Genomic DNA, 18,376 nt, shown 5'->3' on the forward strand with positions numbered 1-18,376 from the left:
TTCTCGCTTCCTTCTCAAAGTCTCATGACTGACGGGGTCGTCACGACTTCAAGACTTTCCTCATCCTGTTTCATGAGTTTGGTTTAACTGACACGGCAGCCATCATTAAACAAAAATTGCATTATCTTGCCTTTTCCTCCTGTGCTGAGGGAGGGCTTGAAATGGCTGGGACCCGGCCTCCAAGTCACTGACTTCTCTGTCCTGAGATTTTTCCGAGATAATGCACTGGGGTATATGAAGTGACAACAGGGAGACCTGAGTTTTGCTTCTGGCTCTAAATATAAATTGGACATCACTTAACCCTTCTGGGGCTCTAAACACTGACGGTGAGAGGTTTGAGAGGGAACCTGGCAGGCAGTGGCCTCGGTAGAAGCCCACACACTTCTTCTTGGTGATGTGTTTAAACTTCATCTTTGATCTAAAAAGGTGTAGCTGGGCTCAGTAAGATTTATTTGTCCTGTGAGCCTCCGGCCCTGCCTCCTAAACAGGGCTTTATTTTACATCCACATCCATGGCTACAGACAGCCAAGCCAGCCCGTTCTGCACAGCATCTGAGCTTTCAGGTCCAATCCTGGTCTTGGAGTTACTTGGGTGATCCCTGGCGCCCGCACTTCTGACAGTTACTAGAATTGAACAGAGGTCCGGGCTCGCCACCTAGACCTTGGCCCAGGGTGTATTTCCTGCGCACCTGGATCCCGCAGCGGTGTTACTACATCCCCACCCTAACCACTAAAGAAAAACACAGTATTTTGCTTGGAATCAGCAATGGGTGGTTTTCACTGATGGCTAAGCTCAGTGATGGAATTTAGGCAGAATGGTCCCGAGCTCCTCTGGAGCCTGAAGACACAAAATAAAAAGTGAGAAGAGCCCAAAACACAGTCTTAGATGGAAGCGGATTAGGCAACTTGCGGTTCCGGAGACCCCAGGAGTGATCAGAAAAGGGGAAACGTTGTAAGGCTAAGTCGGGCGCAAAAAGATTCGGGCTCGGAAAGGCAGCGCTGGGTCGCCGGGCTTCGGTTTCCACTTCTGCAAAATGAGGATTAAGGACGAGAGGGTCTCCTAACTTTGAAGTTCCCTAAACCTGTACGATACACCAGGCCGAAGCCCGGGGCTCGTAAAGGAAAAGCGGGAAAAGCGAGAGAAGAGCGAAGGAAGGGAAAGGAAGACGCGGGACGCTGGGGACAAGCTTGGCGCGTTTCCCGCGTTACTCCGCCTACTCCCACACCTGCGTGTTCAGAGATCCGCCAACGCCCCGCGCCCGTCAACTTCGGACACCGAAGCTCCTTCTTTCTCACACGTTCTGGAAGCCGTAGGGCAGAAGCTGAGCACGGTCATGCAAAGGGTGGCATGGGAAAGGGCCCCGCTGGGGACCGAAGAGCAGGTGAGCAGACTCCGGGCTGTGCACCGGTTGATATGGCCCCAAGCTGAGGATGGCAGGGAGCCCGCGTGCCCTTGCTAGCTAGCCCTGGACGAGCCGAATTTCATCCCCCAACTTCGATCTCGGATAAAGGGTGTTTGCAAAAAGAAAAAAAAAAAGGAAAAGTTTTTGAGGACTTTTCCCCAAGTCTGGCTGGAGGCGGGGTCGGAGGGAGGTGCCTACAGCCTGATTCGCCGCGGCAGCGGTCCAGAGGCGCCGATTGGCGCGCGGGGTCCCGGGCCGGGAGAGCGGGCGTGGGGGGAGGGGAGGCTCCGCGCCCGCGGGAGCGGCTCGCGCCGGGAGCGGGTTAATTTCAAATCGGGGGCTGGACTACTCCGGGACGGCCACGCTCCCACGGCCCGCCCGCCGCACCCCCCAGCCTCGGCCCCGGTGCCGCCCCCGGGCACCCACCTCTGCGCGGCGGGGCTGAGCGAGTCTCCCTGAGACGCGCGGGCTCCCGGGACCGGTGGAAACACGCAGCCAGGAGCCCGGGCCGCCCGGAGCCGCCAGCCCCGGAGGAGGATTGACAGGTGAGCGGGGAGCTGACTGTCGCGGCGGGGCTGCGGGATCACAAGCGGGGTAGGGTGAAGGCGGCCGTTTCCCGCCTCCCGCCTCCCGCCCAGCCGGGGCCCGTGGGGAGGAGCCGAGCTCCCGCGCAGAGGGCGGGGGAGGGGCTCGTTCGCGCTCTAGCCCCGCGCACTCGGGGGCGGTGCCAGCCACGGTCCTGCTTTCCGCGCCAAATTTTTAAATCGAAGGCGGAAGGTCCGGCCCCGCCCCGGGGACCTCTAGCCAATCGTAGGCCTGAAGCGGACGTTCTGATTGGCTGGGAGCCGTCGCCCTGGAAACCGGGAGATGCTGTCTGGCGGCCCCCGGGGGCGGTGTAGTTTCGGGGAGGAGGAGCCAGTGCGTGCGCCCGGCGGGAAGCAGGCGACTGCAGGGTACTGTACCTGGCTGGGAGCGCAACCTACTGTGCAACGCAGTGGCCTAGGCACCAAGGGAGACCCCTCCACAGCCGCGCATTACTGCTTATATTGAAACAAGTCTAAAAGAAGGGGTCCAAATCCTGAAGCGCTCTGTAAATGCCTCATCGTGCGTTTAGAGCGCAAAGGCTGAATTGGAGGGTTGCTCTCAGGCCATTTCCCCAAGTCCTTCCTTCTGAGCCTGTGCACGTGTGTGTCAGGCGAAAAACTTCAGCATCTCCCCAGATGCAAGCTCGGTGTGTGCCCAGTCGGTACCCGGGCTCGTACGCTCCATCCGCAGCCCGGATCAGTACACAGGTGGGTGCTTGCTACAGCTGTCTTTGAACGTGAGAGAGGACTGTCACTGCAGATTGTGTTAACTTGGAGTCTCGTGACAGGAGATGGGTTTGATGGAGGAATTTACTGCTGTCTGTTGGCGCGATCTGCCTAGAGCAGCGGTGTTTCCTCGAGGGGGTGGGGGGCAAATATAACCCCGATTTGTCATTTTTCGTTTCTTTGTTTCAGGGGTCCTCCTGTGTCCGTGAATCCATTTTCAGCAGATCTTATTTCTCTCTGTTCTTTTTTTTTTTTTTTTCTTTTAAGGATACTAAAAAACTTTTATAGGATCGATTGGACTTCTTGAACCACTCGAATTTGGGAAGGCGTTTAAGATTTTTCGTTTTTTAAGACACACTAAATGTATGGGAAATTGACAAAATGGAGAACCAAAAGGTATATTTAAGTTAAGTCTACACCGTTGCTGTATTTTCCTGAGTAACAGCTAAAGTTTTTCCTTTAATAGGGCCATTGATGTCCCTTTTTGGTTGACTGTTGTTACAGAAATTCAGAAGGAAATTCTATTTTTGAAGAGCAATAGTAATCTCTCTGTTTCAATAGTTTAGTGTAAGTTTCACATACACAAGGGGAGGTGTGTTGTTTTTTTTTTTAATACTTATGGCAAGTATTTTGTAAAAATTACAAAAGACTTTGACAATGGGATTGTGTGGATTGTTTTGTTTTGCTTTTTTTTTTCAAGTGAACTTATATAAATTTCCCCATCGATTTTAGATGTTAGTTAAATCCTGTTCCTGGCAGTTTTCACTGAACCTGCCACCCTTGGGTCAGCACCTCCTGAGGGAGAACTGGGCTGAGCAAATTCAGGTGCTAGCCCTATGAGACCTCTCAGCTTGGTGTCCTCTTCTGCTAAGTAGCAATGCCAACTTCAGCAGAAATACACACTGGAAGGTGCTTGATAATAGTCATGTAATACAGGATTGTTATCCCATGTTCCTAAACTTACCGAGGGAACAGTGGGTGTCTGGTCTCTGAGCTGTTGTCTCCCAAGTAATTTCTTTTTTAAGAATGGTGCCCTCCCCAAAGTGAAAATCCCAGTCCCCACTAGCCTTATGAAGTGCTAGCTTACCACTGTGTCTCCCAAGCAGGGACTGGCTCTGAGGCCTTAAATGGCTACTTCTCTTGGCTATTTTCTGTATCTGTGCCTCAAAAGTTGATGTTGAAAGCAGATTTTTTTTTTTTTCTGGTCAAAAGTCTCGCTGGTAGGCATGAAGCCCTACCTGATAAGTCTAACCATAAGGGCACCCTCAGCTTGGCTGCTTGGTTCTCTTCCTGGTCAGCAGGGTGTTAGTGAGCCCCCACTGCACACAGCAAGGTGGAGAATGGCTTTGGTCCTGAAGGCCTTTGCTTGACATGAGTAGAGGCTGCCTCTAGGAATTCAGGTCACTTAGAGAGATCGGTTCTAGTAAGAAAGGGTATGAGCTCCAAGCTGTCTTTACAGCTCTCCTATCTGAAAATAAAATTTAAAGACAGAGCCTGTAATTAAAGTTATTTATTGATTTGATTCTTGGGTCACGGGGTGAGTCCATTTTAAAGATAGAAAACTCTCCGGTAGGTTCTCTTTTGCGATGAACTCAGCTGTGACTTCCTTCTAAACCAGGAAAACCTCTTTTCTGAGCCACATAAAAGGGGACTGATGACAAGCCCCTTGCAAGAGTCCTCGAAGGCCAACGTAGTATTGGCTGAGATCCAGCCTGACTTGGGTCCTTTAACCACGCCGACCAAGCCCAAGGAAGTTTGCCAAGGAGAGCCATGGACACCCACAGCCAACCTGAAAATGCTTATCAGTGCGGTGAGCCCAGAGATCCGAAGCCGAGATCAGAAGAGGGGCCTGTCTGACAACCGTGGATTACCGGAAGCTAGAGACTGCTTGCATGTAGGTTTGCGAGGAATATCATGTCAGCTGGGGGCTTGTTGAGGGAGGGGAGCTGAATACAGAGAGTCAAGCAATCAGGAGCCCGTGGAAGGCTGCTGTTGACCTGCTGAGGCATGGAAAGAGTTTGTACCCTTGTAGCACAACACTGGGAATCCTGGACCTTATGAGTGGCCTTCATCCCAGGCTTCCTTTTAAGACCATTCTAATTCCACTCCCAACCCTGCAGTGATCCAAACTGTGTGGGGGATGGGGGGTAAGAAGTGTTAGTCATCTAGCCCAGATGTCCCCAATAAGTCTGTCAAACTTTATTTCAGGATGAGACATTGTTTGTCTTTTCCTCTGTAGGAACACTTATCTGGAGATGAGTTTGAGAAATCCCAGCCAAGTCGAAAAGAGAAAAGCTTGGGGTTGCTGTGCCACAAATTCCTAGCGCGGTACCCTAGGTACCCCAACCCTGCTGTGAATAATGACATCTGCCTGGACGAGGTGGCCGAGGAGCTCAGTGAGTATGCCAGGCGTCGGCATGGCTAGGAATGACAGCAAGTGCGGGGACTTAACTCACGGCACCACAGATTTAAATGAGGCCATGTGGAAATTAGAAGTCTCACAAAAGGTGATGGAGAGGGGTCTCCGGGTTCAGGTCGTCTCCAGAGCTGCACAGGAAGGAAGTAGAGTTTCATAACTTGCTTTACAAATAGTTGTGACTCTGACCCTCACCTTGGCCTTGGGCCTTGAGGAGCCAGCGTATCCATAGCTGCACAGAGGGATGGTTTCTGAGACTCCGCCTCTCAGCCATTTGAGATTGGTGTAGACCTGATTCTAGAGTCAAAAAGGAGTCTGGAAGATACAGGATATCTTTGAAGTCATTAAATATCTATGTGCGCACGCGCGTGCGTACGTACGTGTGTGTGTGTGTGTGTGTGTGTGTGTGTGTGTGTGTGTAAGTGTTTAAGAGAGAGACAGAGTATGGGTATACATGTGTGTTCTCGTGTGCAAAGGGTCAGAGGTCGGCTTTGGGTGTCATTCCTCCAGAGTCAGCCACCTTTCCTTCTGGGAATGAGTCTCACTGGGATCTGGGGCTCACCAATTAAATGAGGTTGGCTTTTCCCCTGGGTGCTGGGGTCTGACTCAGGCTAGCGCTTTCCCAATGGAGCCATTTCCCCAGCCCAAAGCATCTTAATCTAAAACTTGAAGAAGTGTGTTCAGGATAGTGTTTTAATACATCGCTATCACCCCATTAAAAAAAAAAAAAGATGGCCTTTCTAAGCAGGAACATTAATTCATGGTTTAAGACTATGCTGTTTGGGTCCATCTGCTCTTCACATGCACTCCCTCTGGCTCGCGTGCGTGCGCACGTGCCTACTCTTTGACTCATCAGAGGAGCTTCTATAGCTCCATGAACAAAAAGGGCAAAATTCCCTTTTCACTGGAACCTGTCTTCAGTGGAGCAGCGGCTACAGAGCAAAGGACATGGCAGGAACTCACTGTGTGTGACAGACAATTCATGCTACAGAAAAGGAGGGGGATATCTAGAAAAAGTGAAAGGACCAGGTGTGTGGGAGCGGTGCTTTCTGGCCATAAACTAAGGGCTCAGATCAGGCCGACGTCCAGGGCTTGAAAGAGAAGCAGAGGTCTGGGAGGACAATGGGGAGAAGGGCTCCTGGGTGAAGGATCAGCTCAGGGTAGAGCTCTTTATGCTCCTTCTCACCTGGCAGTGGCCACTAGGGGGTGCTCTATCCAGAAAGGATATGTTATTCTGTCCAGTACTGAAGTTGAAATCAACAGTGAAGGTAAAATTTCTGAAACAAGGAGAATCCCACCATGCAGAACACTGAATCCCCTTGTGGATTTAAGAGCCACAGAGTTGGTAGTCTTACCATCACTGATGGTAGGCAGAACATGGACCAAATTAGACCCCAAGAGATAGACCTTTCTGCTTTTTAATGTAGGTTTTTGAGAAACGACATCATGGATTTTATATTTTTACTGAAACCTCAGCACTTTAAAAAGGAGTGTGAAAGTGTGTGTGTGTGAGTGTGTGTGTGTGTGTGTGTGTGTGTGTGTGTGTGTGTGATCTTGGAGACCAGACAGAAAAGAACGCTGAAATCCTTGTAGCTGGAGTTGCAGGTGGTTGTGAGTCACCCAGTATGGGTGCTGGGAACTGAACTCTGATCCTCTGGTAGAACATAAGTGCTCTTAACCACTGGGCCATCTCTCCAGCCCCAGGTCTAAGCACTGCGTGCCTGTGATATGATTATGGCAGACAGGTGTGGGTACAAGGATGGGAATAAAGGAATGGGCTCCGAATTGCAACAGTTAGACTATTTAGAGGCTTGGCCATGCCACTTCCTCTCTATCACTGCAGCAAGGTCTGAGCTATATCCTCACCAGTAAGGTACTGGTGACAATGGCCACCACACACATTAGAACACAATTGTCCTGAATGATGCAATTTGCACCCCTGGGAAGATGGTGACTAATTTAAACACGCTCATTTCCCCTGTGAGGGAGCCATGTCTTTCTGGCCTCCGTAGTGTTTGTTATGTGTATTATATTACTGTGTGGTTCAGATGCACCTGCTGACAGATAGGAAAAGCCTTATTCCACTTCGAACACACAGTGAAAGCCCGATCCTGCTAACACACCGCCACACGTTCTTTGCAGATGTTGAACGGCGACGGATTTATGACATTGTGAATGTACTAGAGAGCTTGCACATGGTGAGCCGCCTTGCCAAAAACCGGTACACCTGGCACGGCCGGCACAATCTCACCAAAACCCTCGGGACTCTGAAGAGCGTCGGGGAGGAAAACAAGTACGCTGAGCAGATCATGATGATCAAGAGGAAAGAATACGAACAAGAGTTTGACTTCATTAAGAGCTGTGCCATAGAGGACCACGTGATCAAGTCAAACACTGGCCAGAATGGGCATTCAGACATGTGTTTTGTCGAACTCCCCGGAGTGGAGTTCCGGGCAGGTGAGAAGTGATGTCGTGGCACGGTGCTTGTGAAAACTGCCACGGAGCCTGCTGCTCTGCAGCTGCTGTCCCTTGTTTGGGGGTTGGGTGGGGTTAGGGCTGGGGAGTCGAGGTCTCTGGCCCACCCTAGCCTCACGTCCCTGATTGTCCTCTTGTCTCCACTTGCCTAGCGCTGAGGTTTTGGGCGCACGCCACGGCTGTGGGCTGGCTGGTCCAAAGGTGCTATTTTTAAGGCTTGCTGCTTTCCCTTCTTCTTGTTAATTCCCTAATCCCCGTCCTTCTCTGCAGCTTCCGTGAACAGCCGCAAAGACAAGTCCTTACGAGTGATGAGCCAGAAGTTTGTGATGCTGTTCTTGGTGTCCACGCCGCAGATAGTGAGCCTGGAAATCGCTGCCAAGATTTTAATTGGGGAGGACCATGTGGAAGATCTGGATAAAAGCAAGTTTAAGAGTAAGTGTCACAACTACCCAGGAGATTTGGCATCCATTCATGAACAACAAAGCGTCGTCTTCCCCTTGACCAGGCACTGAGCAGATCTCTGGGTACATGTCTATGTTCACCCTCCCCCACAGTGGTGGATGCCGCTGCCGCTAACTGGCAGAATTCAACAAGACGTATAACCTTCTTACCGGTCCGACACTATGGTGTCATCTGATACGGTAGCTCTCTCCCCGTTTTACATGGTAAATACTCCCAGGGCTTAAATGAACAATCAGTTGTAAGGTAGGTCCAGCTCCTAGATCTCATCTCTCCACTGATACTGATCATTGATGGCATAAATAATTCCCACTAAATTGTCCCCCCGATGGCCCTGCAACACAGATGGCCTGCTGCTTTGAAACCGTTTTAGCCAGATGGCTGCTGTGGATTTAGCTGGTTCCTAACCAGCTCTGTTCCCATGGCTATGCCAGACATTGTAGGAAAAGGTGTGGAGGAAAGAGCCAAGCAGGCAAGAGCGACCTTCCACACTCTCGCCTCCCCTGGAGGATAACCCAGATGTGAGCTGCTGGGCAACCAGCTATATATAAAACATAGCTGCCCTGAGAGGCCAGCATTTGTAGATTTGTGTGTTCCCTGGCCTCAAGATGACATGTTCTGTAAAGCTGTACCAGTCTGCGGAAGTTCAGTCCAGATATTCCTGGGTTGACAGTGCATCCACAAGACAGGATCAAGGAGAGAGTAAGGCAGTAATTCTGACAGTTCTTGGGGAAAGTACAATTTGAGAAAGACACATCCCGATACTGCCACTTGGTCGATGCTTTTCTGAGTCACCAGGTGCACTTCAGCTCAACACTGCTTATTGGTCAGTCATACCCTTGGAAACTATTCTAGTAACAGTGGAATGTGTCACTTGCTGAATCCTTGGGGACCACAGAAACTTCTAGCAGGGCTGTAAAGAGGGAGAGTCAGTTTGTAACTCTGTACTGTAGACTGAAGTTTCTGTCCCACCGGGTCTTACAGCTCTCCAGTCCCAAAGAAACACACAGAGGCCTGTATCAATAATAAACTATTTGGCCTATTAGTTTAGACTTTTTACTAACTAGCACTTACCACCTAAATTAACCCGTAATGCTTGTCTATGTTTAGCCACATGGCTTGACACCAGGAACGTGACTTTTTATAAAGCAGGGTCATCTCACTGAGTCACTTCCAACTGTCCTTTCCAAATTCAGGACCAGCAGTGACTCCTGAAACACATAAAACTCATTTGTTTTGTTTTAATCCAAGCAGTGTTGTTAGAATAACTTGAAAGGAGTCAGGAAGGAGTCCCTGCCTGATGCTGGCAGGATAGCTCTTGAACGCATCTGACTTTCTTAGGAGGCAAAATCCTTGTCATCTTTCATTATTCTATTTAATGCTATTCATGCCGTCCCCCCCCCCCCCCAGCAAAAATTAGGAGGTTGTATGACATTGCTAATGTTCTGAGTAGCCTGGATCTCATCAAGAAAGTCCACGTCACGGAGGAAAGAGGTCGGAAGCCAGCTTTTAAATGGACAGGCCCAGAAATCAGCCCAAATACTAGTGGTGCGTATGGGATTTTGTTGTTTTCCTTTCATTGCTTGTTTCTGTTTTTAACCTAGATGGATTCTTTCCCCTCTATCCTGCGTGCAGCCCCACCCATGGGAAGACCATCTGTAGATGATTGGAAAAGGAGTTTGCTCATAAAGAAAGTTGGATGCTCTGACGTTGGACACTCTCGGGGAGAGGTCCTTGGGTGCAAGAATTTGGAATGGAGGCCCTGGGGCTGTGGTGACAGCTGCATCCCCCGGCCCACGATATTTATTAGAGTGTCCTTAGCCAGTGTCTTCTGTGACCGTGCTCTCAAATCCACCGTGGAATGCATTTCTTGAGAGGGCCTGCCCAACTGGAGCAGGCAGGAGGGTCTCCGCCTTCCACCCACTCTAACACTCCCCTGAGGAGAAATAAGCAAGATTTTATACATCACCAAAAGAGGAAAACCAACAGAGAATGCACACTGGCATTCCTCTGGTTGTGAGATACGGTCCACTCTCCAGATCCATGATTTTCATATTGAAGGGTTTCAACCATAAGTTGGAAATATTTTTTTGGTCTGCACCAAACATGTACAAATGTTTTCTGGTCACTATCTCCTAAACAGTAACATGTGACAGCCATGGGCATTCTATTAGGTATTTCAAGTAACCAAGAGATGATTTAGCGTAGACAGGAGGATGTGTTTGGCTTCTGTGCGTGCATATGCCGTTGGGTGCAAGGCACTTGAGCTTCTGCAGCTTTGGGCTCGTAAGAGGGATTCTGGAGCAAGTCCTCCTCAGATGTGGAAGGCCAGCTGTGCCCTGTGGCGTCAGAGATGCAGCACCGAAATACTATCTGTGACGTCACTGAAGAAGATCTGATGAGGTTCCAGTGTTTAGAGCAGGTGCACACAGACAAAAACCCTTTGTCCCTGACGTGGTTTTATTTATTTTTACTTTTGTGCATTGGTGTTTTGTCTACATGTATGTCTGTGTGGGGGTGTCAGTTCCCCAGGAAACAGAGTTCCAAACAGTTAGGAGCTGCCCTGTCCTCTGGAAGAATAGCCAGCACTCTTAACCACTGAGCCATCTCTCCAGCCCCTGCCCCTGACATGGTTTTAGAGCTGCATTTTGATGTACTCTGTTAGAAGGAAGCAGGATCAACTGGACTTTAATGTACTGGCCTTTTCCCTTACAGGCTCCAGCCCAGTCATGCCTCTTACCACCTCCTTCTTAGAGGCGGAGCAGTCTGCAAAAGAGAACTGTGCCAAAAACCTCTTTTCTACCCGGGGGAAGCCCAGCTTTACTCGACACCCGTCCCTTATCAAATTGGTAAAAAGTATAGAAAGTGATCGGAGAAAGATCAGTTCTGCCCCCAGCAGCCCTGCCAAGAGCAGCAAAGGTATGTTTTCCTGGGAGGTCGGGGCACTTCACAGAATTACTTTTGATCTTTTTTCTTTTAGCCTATTTCAATCCTCATAAGTCTAACTTATAAATGAATATATATTATATAAATATATATATAATATATATAACTTATATATATTTATATAACTTATAAAGATTAAAGGCAGTTTGTGGGGTTTAGTGTTTAATTGCTGTGCAACTAGGTAGCAGATGGATGCTTTCTGTTCCTCTGACACCTGCGTTTTCTTCCATATGAATACTTAATCTTTAGCTTGGACCATCTTCCCTCTACTTTCTTTTTGCCAGCTGAGACTTCTCAAAATTCTCCACCTCTCCCAAACAAGATGGCTCAGCTCGCCGCTATCTGCAAGATGCAGTTGGAAGAGCAGTCAAGGTAGGCTGGCCTCGCAACTAGAAACAGGATGATGGGCTGCTGTCTTGGTATGTTGTTAGAACAGATTGCTCTGCTCAAGGGTGGGCATCACCTATGGAAACTGGAGAGATAGCCTTTAAAATACCTGTCCTCAGTCATTTAAGAAAACAAAAACACTGCCTCTGTTTTCATAAAAGTATGGCTGTGACCTGGGCAAAAAGTGGTAGAGTGCAGGGGTTGGGGGATGGTTTGGTGGATAAGGGTGCCTGCTGCTCAGACGTGAGGACCTGCATCTAGATTCCTATACTCATGTAAAAGCCCAGGTATGGCAGCAACCATTTGTAATCCCAAAGTGAAGGTATGGCCACTGGAGGCTCATTGGCTGGCCACCTCAGCTCACTTGATAGCAGCACCCATTGTTAAACCAAAATATGGCGTTATGGCCACGGTAGGATCCCTAGAGCTCATTGGCCGGCTGACCTAACTAATAAACTCCAGGCTCACTGAAATGGTGGAAATCACTGAGGAAGACAGCTCCCGTCAGCCTCTGACCTCCACGTGTATGCGTGTGCACACAGATGCAGATAGAACACTTAGGAGCCATGCAGTTCCCTGATGTTCCCTATCTCTTTTTCTCCCAGTGAACCCAGGAAGAAAGTGAAAGTAAAGCTAGCAAGATCTGGGCACTACAAACCACTGGCCCCTCTGGACCCTGCAGTGAACACCGAGCTGGAGCTGCCCGCACCCTCCCTCATCCAGCCCCTGGGGGTAGTCCCCCTGATCCCTAGTCCATTGTCATCTGCAGTGCCTGTGATCCTACCTCAGGCCCCTTCGGGCCCATCCTATGCCATCTACTTGCAACCTGCCCAAGCCCAAATGCTGACACCACCCCATGGCCTGAGCCCAACAGTCTGCCCCACCCACTCTAATGCTACTGGATCCAAAGACCCTACAGATGTCCCCACTGAGAGGACCACCACAGAAGCCACCATGTCCAGCGCCTCCTGCAGACCCGGAAGCCTGCAGCCAGCACCGGAAAGACAGGGTGCAAAGAATCGAAGCAAGGAGACAACTGGAGAGCGAGGCACAAAGAGGGCAGGCTCCTCGGAGGACAGTGGCTCTATAAAGAAACCTAAGGAGGACCTGAAGGCACTTGAGAATGTCCCCACGGTGAGTACAGCCTCGATGGTGCCTGTTAGTTTTAGCAATCCCATGGCTGGCTCCACAAGAACGGGTGGCTTGTAACGTTTGCCAAAGCAAAGAGCAGCCTCTTAGAAGACAAAGAGTTGTCCCTTAACGTCCCCGTATCCAAATGAAGGCCCAGACAGCTAATCCTCACGTAGGGATGACGGCAGGGCCATTTTTAAACCTACAGAGGAGGGGCTGACTTGGTCTCTTTTTAAAGCGTCACAGGTGGCCACCCCATACTGGAACACATGCACCTGTCATGAGAGTCATAAATAGTTTAAAAGCAGTTGTCACCGGAGGCATACAAGGGCCTCCTTTAACTCGTGCCTTCTGAGTCATTCCTCAAGGTTTGCTTGATGTCATGTACCTGGCATCTGTTGCCTGGAAGAGAATCTGACCCCCCCCCTTTTTACTACCTACCTCAAACTTACCACAGTCTTTTTTGCGTAAGTGGAAAAGCCAAGCTGATCTTGTCAACGTGTGGGTACAGCGAATACGCATTGGCTTCTAAAGGTGTTGGCCCTCGAGGTGATTTCTTTTCTTAGGTAAGATTAGATTGGGAAAGAATGAACTGAATGTTTATTGGACAGCTAGCCACACTTCAGGTATCAGACTCGAGGATCTTTTGCCCAGAGGTCTAACTTGATTTGCAGGACAGCGGCGCACGCACGTGAAGCACAGTGTCATTAGCAGATGCACCTAAACCCAGAAGCCAAAGTTAGTCTGTCCTTTCCCTGGCTCTTACTTTAGTTCTCCACCTCTTTTCTTTGTCATGACGTCATCCCCCCCCCCCCCCCCCCCCCCCCCCCTCCCCCCTCCCCCCCCCCCCCCCCCCCCCCCCCGTCTCCATCCCCTCTCCCCTCGGTCCTCTATCCACTAGGTTAGAAAAGACTGACCTAGATCAGGTCTAAGCCAGCACCCACCTTTGATGGCAGTTGCTTCTCTGTGCTCACCCGATGGCCACCTTACAGTTCTTGTGGGCTTAAGCGAATGTATTACACGAGGATACGCATAAAGGGCTTTGTGACCCCTCTAGGGCCCCGTATCGGCCGAATGGCGTTATCTGACACTGGGCTTGTTAAGGCAGCTTGAGTCTGTGTAATCTTCCCTGAGGATGGCCTCGTGGGAACCATACATGTCACCCACTGTCTCATGGAGTATTGATGTACATACCGGGGGTAGGGGATCACAAGACCCTGGCTTGACTCAGTGTTCTGTGAGGGCCACAACGTCTGTGGGCCAGCACGCATGATTTTTTTTTCAGTGGTTTCCTGGTGTTCCCTGGGTACCCCAGATTAGAGGTTTTAGATTTCTCGTGTCCCCTAGCTCTCATCTCTGTTGAGTTCATTTTGATTCTCCTTTAGCTTGGACCAAACAGTACGAAGAAAATGATTCATGTGCAAAGTTCATTCAATAAATATGTTCTGAGAACCCCGGGCATGTAGGGATGGCGAGAAGGCAGTATTCAAATAGATGCAAACGTATCTGATAGTAGCTCATAAGGGCTGAGAACACAACAGGATAAATGATCAGAAGATAGGGGCTCAGAAGACTAGAAGAGGTGACATTCAAGGGAAGAAACATCAAATTCATTCATCTTGCTAACTTCAAAAAGTGGAATTACTATCGGCTAAAAGAATTGTCGTGGATGTAATTTGTTGAGATTGAGGCATAGTTATTTCAGGGGTAATACAGGCTTTACTAAAGATTTGAGTGAGTCAAGCCAGCAATCACAGTCCCTTGTCCCATCACAGAGGATGACGATCGACATCAGCAGCCCCATGTACAACGCCCAAACCCAGTGGTTAAGGGCTCTCTATCCCTGCGGCTTTCAAGGCACCAATTCCCAATGTGAAGAGTTCCAGGCCCCTGAGAAACAGTTTAAATCTCTCAGCTCTATGGATTCTGAGTTCCCCGGTTCTCCAGGAGACCAATCAAGAGCTAGGGATCAAAGTGTGGGCTGTTGTTTTGACAACAGAGAAAAAACAAGTCTGAAGAAGGATGAAAGGAGGCCCCTGCTTCTAAGAGCTGCTTTAGATTCTCTAGTCAGTCAGCACCAGGAGGGGAAAGCAGACTTGGGGCGGGGGGGGGGGGGGCGGTATCCACAGACTCTTTGTGTTTGGAAAAGCTCAGCGACCTAATAGGGTGGGGGCTACATCACCCCAACCATCACCCCAACCGCAGTGGGAGCTTGTGCCTTTTGGCATCTGGGTCTCTAATAGGACCAGTTGGCGCTCTTTTCTGCCTGCCGGTTTGCTTTGCGTGTGAACAGGCTGCTAGATTTTGTCAGAATAAAAGTACAAGGAAGCTGTCTTGCCAGTGCAGTTCCTTAGTTCTAAATCAGGAGTAAGAAAACCCGGAGGGCCAGCTAGCAAATTCGCTAGGCCATAGCGTCTCTGTTGCACCCACTCAACTGTCCCTGTTGAGGTCCAACGGTCCCTGCACAAAGGGTGGGGCACATTCCAATGAAGCCTTCTCAAAAAAATAAAAAGTTTGGGCATGGTGTAGGACTATAGTTCAGCCACTCCTTTCACTAAGTCAGTATTGCTTGAGACTTTTTTTTTGTACATTAGTCCTCCTCAATGGCCCACTAAAAACTTAGTTGCCTAATGGACTGGAAAGGCTGCACGCAGTGTTCCCCATTGGGTTACTAACAGGCATCCATCAGTTTCAGAGTCCCTCAGTAAAGACATTTTGTGTTAAGTTTTTCCAAAGCCTGTTTGGGCTGTGAGTCAAGTATTTCCTGTTTAAATCTCCTAGAAACAGTGTCCCTCGGAATACTCTCAGGGGAATACCAAGTCTTCAGAATTAAAGATCAATCCAGGAGTGACCCAGCAGGGTCATATGTGGCATTTATCACTGTTAAACTTCACTCCGGCAGGGATATCTGATGGCAGGAGTTGGGATGCCAGTGTAAAGATGATGTACTGGCTGAGCCTACCCTTAAGTAGCCTCAAGGGGTATCTTCTGAGTTGAAAATGGTGGTACATACGGGTCATCCCAGCACTAGGGAGACTGAAGCAGGAGGACCCAGGGTTCAAGGCCAGCCCGGGCTATCTGGGTGGCTAGACTGACGGCCTAAAGTGCTCTAGAAAAACAGACAAGAGATGGTTCCAGAAGGGGACGGTACCTGACCCTGTTCTTCTTTTGGTACGTGTGTGAAATCAATTCTTTCTCCTTATTTTGTAGACCCTGTTCCCATCAGGGTACCTAATCCCTCTCGCCCAGTGCCCGTCCCTGGGGGCAGAATCCGTGCTGTCTAGCACAGAAAACTCAGGTACACTTTCCCCAAACCACAGGATCTACGGCTCCCCGATTGCAGGTGAGTATATGCCAGATGCCATTCAGACCTGAGCTGGCCTGCAGTCCCCTTATCATCTTCCTGAACAAGTAAATGTCTGTTCTTAAGACTTAGCCCTTCCCCCGCTTTTCCAGGTGTTATCCCGGTGGCATCATCTGAACTCACTGCTGTGAATTTTCCCTCTTTCCATGTGACACCTTTGAAACTTATGGTCTCCCCAACATCGGTGGCAGCTGTACCTGTTGGGAACAGCCCAGCTCTCAACTCAAGTCACCCTGGCACTGCCCAGAACCCAAGCTCAGCCATTGTCAACTTCACCCTGCAGCACCTGGGCCTCATCTCCCCCAGTGTGCAGATGTCTGCCAGCCCCGGGCCTGGAGCTGGCACAGTCCCTGTGTCCCCACGTGTTGAAGCAGCTAGTGTCATACCAGATAACTTGAGCTTTCGGCAAGGGAGGGCCACCAACCATGACTCGCCAGTCCTGGGCCAGAGCCAACTAAATGGACAATCAGTTGCTGGGGCAGGACCACAACAGGTAAGAGTATTTGCATTTAATTTAAAGATAGGCTTAAAAATTGAAGATGGCCTTGACATTTTGATCCTCCTGCTTCTGCCTCCCAAGTGCTGGTATTGCCATTTAATTTAATTATTGGATCATCTGTATCAGGAGGCTTGTGTTCCCCTCTTTGGAGAGGGAAGTGTTCTTCCAGCCCCAAGAAGAATGCCCAAGGCACCCATGAGGTTTTGTCTCCTCTTAGCGACAATAATTCAAAGGAACTAGGGGCTTTCCATGCGGATATCAGGATGTATTAGTCTCCCAGAATGCCACAGATCAATCATCCAGCCCTGTCTTGAGTCTTCTGGGTAGCGTTAGTCACCGTTGGTCTAACGCCGTTTTTCCTTTGCTCTCTCCAACCAGTCTGTTCCTGTGACACCCAAAGGCTCCCAGTTGGTGGCTGAGAGTTTCTTCCGTACCCCAGGTGGACCAACCAAGCCTACCAGCTCACCCTACATGGATTTTGATGGTGCTAACAAAACCTCCTTTGGAACCCTCTTTGTCCCACAGCGTAAACTGGAAGTCTCAACTGAGGATGTCCACTGATTGACCGAAGACGGTGGTTTAATTTAATTTCCTAAAGAGCTATTTAATGAGATGATAGGTGCATACAGATTGAGAGAATACCACCTTTGAAAATACTGTAAATACTTTGGGGGTTTTACTCAATATCACCGCAATATTTGTCATGCTTACGCATGTGTGTGCATGTGCACATATATATATATATATTATATATATATGCACACACATTTGTACAAGGCCAAATTCAGCCTTCTGTACTATAAAGTAAAATGGTGACCTAAGGTACATTAACTTCTAGGGCAGAAAGACTCTTTTTTTTTTCACCTGTGCCTGTATTATTATGCAATTTACACTTTACTACCCTTTCAGTAAATGTTCGGCTTACCTAACACAGCACCTGCTCAGACTTTTTGCACAAAGGAAATGCTGTGTGATGTATAATGTATTTTTACCTAGGGAGGAGATAGGTTTTTTTTTTTTTTTTTTTTTTTTTTTTTTTTTATTTTTTTTTTTTTTTTTTTTTTCAGTCTGTCTTTTTGTAGAGTTTACAACCCTCCTCAATCAAGTCTGGAAAAATTATTTATAAAATGTATTTTTAATCATAAGTTGTTAAAATTAAAAGTCTTCTAAAATGTAGTTAATGTTTTCACTGGGCCTCTTAGGGCACTTGCTGTTGGGCACTTGCCTGATCTCAGGGACAGTTTCTTGGGAAGGGCTTCCTCGGATACTTGGAGTTCATAGGAAGTTTCCATCTTCTCCCAGCTCCCCACCCCCCACCCCATGGTCCTGAGCCTTGCTAGAATAGTGACAACATGATGTGGAGAGGCCAAAGGAGCAGATGGAAGGCAGGAGGAGCTTCGGCAACCCTGGCTCTGTCCAGCACCCATCCCAGGCCTACTCTACACTGTCCTACACCTTCTCTGTGATCCAGCTCTAGAGAAGAAACAGCAGTAAGGATTCTACTTTCCTCTAGGTAGGGAACTACCATGCACTGCACCCGCAGTGAGCTCCAGGAAAAGGACTGAGCTAGGGTGTGTCCAACGTGCATCTTCTTGAGCCATTAGGGGAGAAGCTGCATGCTGAGAAGTTAAGGGCCTCCTCTGGCCTGGGTCTTCCCAGAACATCGTAAATTCTTCCTATGTGCTGATGTCACAAGCTACAGGACGCTTGAGTTACATGTTATAAGCGAGGACCACAAGGCCACTGAGACAGAATAAGGCAATAAGTCCAAGGGAACTGTGAGGACTCAACCTTCCCGTCCAACAGTGGGTGAAGCCATCCAGCTGTGGGAGGCTCTGAGCTGCTGTGGATGTTCAAGGTCACCCCCTGGGAACACGCATTCTCTTTGTGTGGCTAAGCACAGGCAAGACGGCAGATTTTCTGGTTGACTTTAGCCTTCTTCCTCTGCACCAGAGAACCAGTGTAAGGAATTTCCTCCAAGGAACTC

At 49.2% G+C, this 18,376-nt stretch overlaps 1 protein-coding gene across 4 annotated transcripts; it reads left to right on the forward strand.

Moving 5' to 3' along the window:
- The first annotated feature begins 588 nt into the window (after positions 1-588).
- Positions 589-17,440, forward strand: E2f8 (E2F transcription factor 8). Of its 4 annotated transcripts, none has more exons than XM_050122132.1 (13): positions 589-1,381; positions 2,980-3,108; positions 4,331-4,606; positions 4,952-5,108; positions 7,271-7,585; positions 7,874-8,035; positions 9,473-9,610; positions 10,778-10,981; positions 11,293-11,380; positions 12,001-12,529; positions 15,737-15,869; positions 15,983-16,383; positions 16,768-17,440. In XM_050122132.1, the coding sequence occupies exons 2-13, from the start codon at positions 3,094-3,096 to the stop codon at positions 16,948-16,950; spliced, it is 2,601 nt and encodes an 866-aa protein (XP_049978089.1). In that variant the 5' UTR covers positions 589-1,381; positions 2,980-3,093; the 3' UTR covers positions 16,951-17,440. The 4 variants fall into 4 exon arrangements, with proteins under 4 accessions (XP_049978089.1, XP_049978090.1, XP_049978091.1 ...); XM_050122133.1 differs by lacking the exon at positions 589-1,381 and adding an exon at positions 1,466-1,947; XM_050122131.1 differs by lacking the exon at positions 589-1,381 and adding an exon at positions 2,016-2,694.
- Positions 17,441-18,376: the final 936 nt, after the last annotated feature.

This window comes from Alexandromys fortis, unplaced genomic scaffold, assembly GCF_014885135.2.
Source record: "Alexandromys fortis isolate MF-2015 unplaced genomic scaffold, M_Fortis_MF-2015_v1.1 scaffold_170, whole genome shotgun sequence".
NCBI lineage: Eukaryota > Metazoa > Chordata > Mammalia > Rodentia > Cricetidae > Alexandromys > Alexandromys fortis.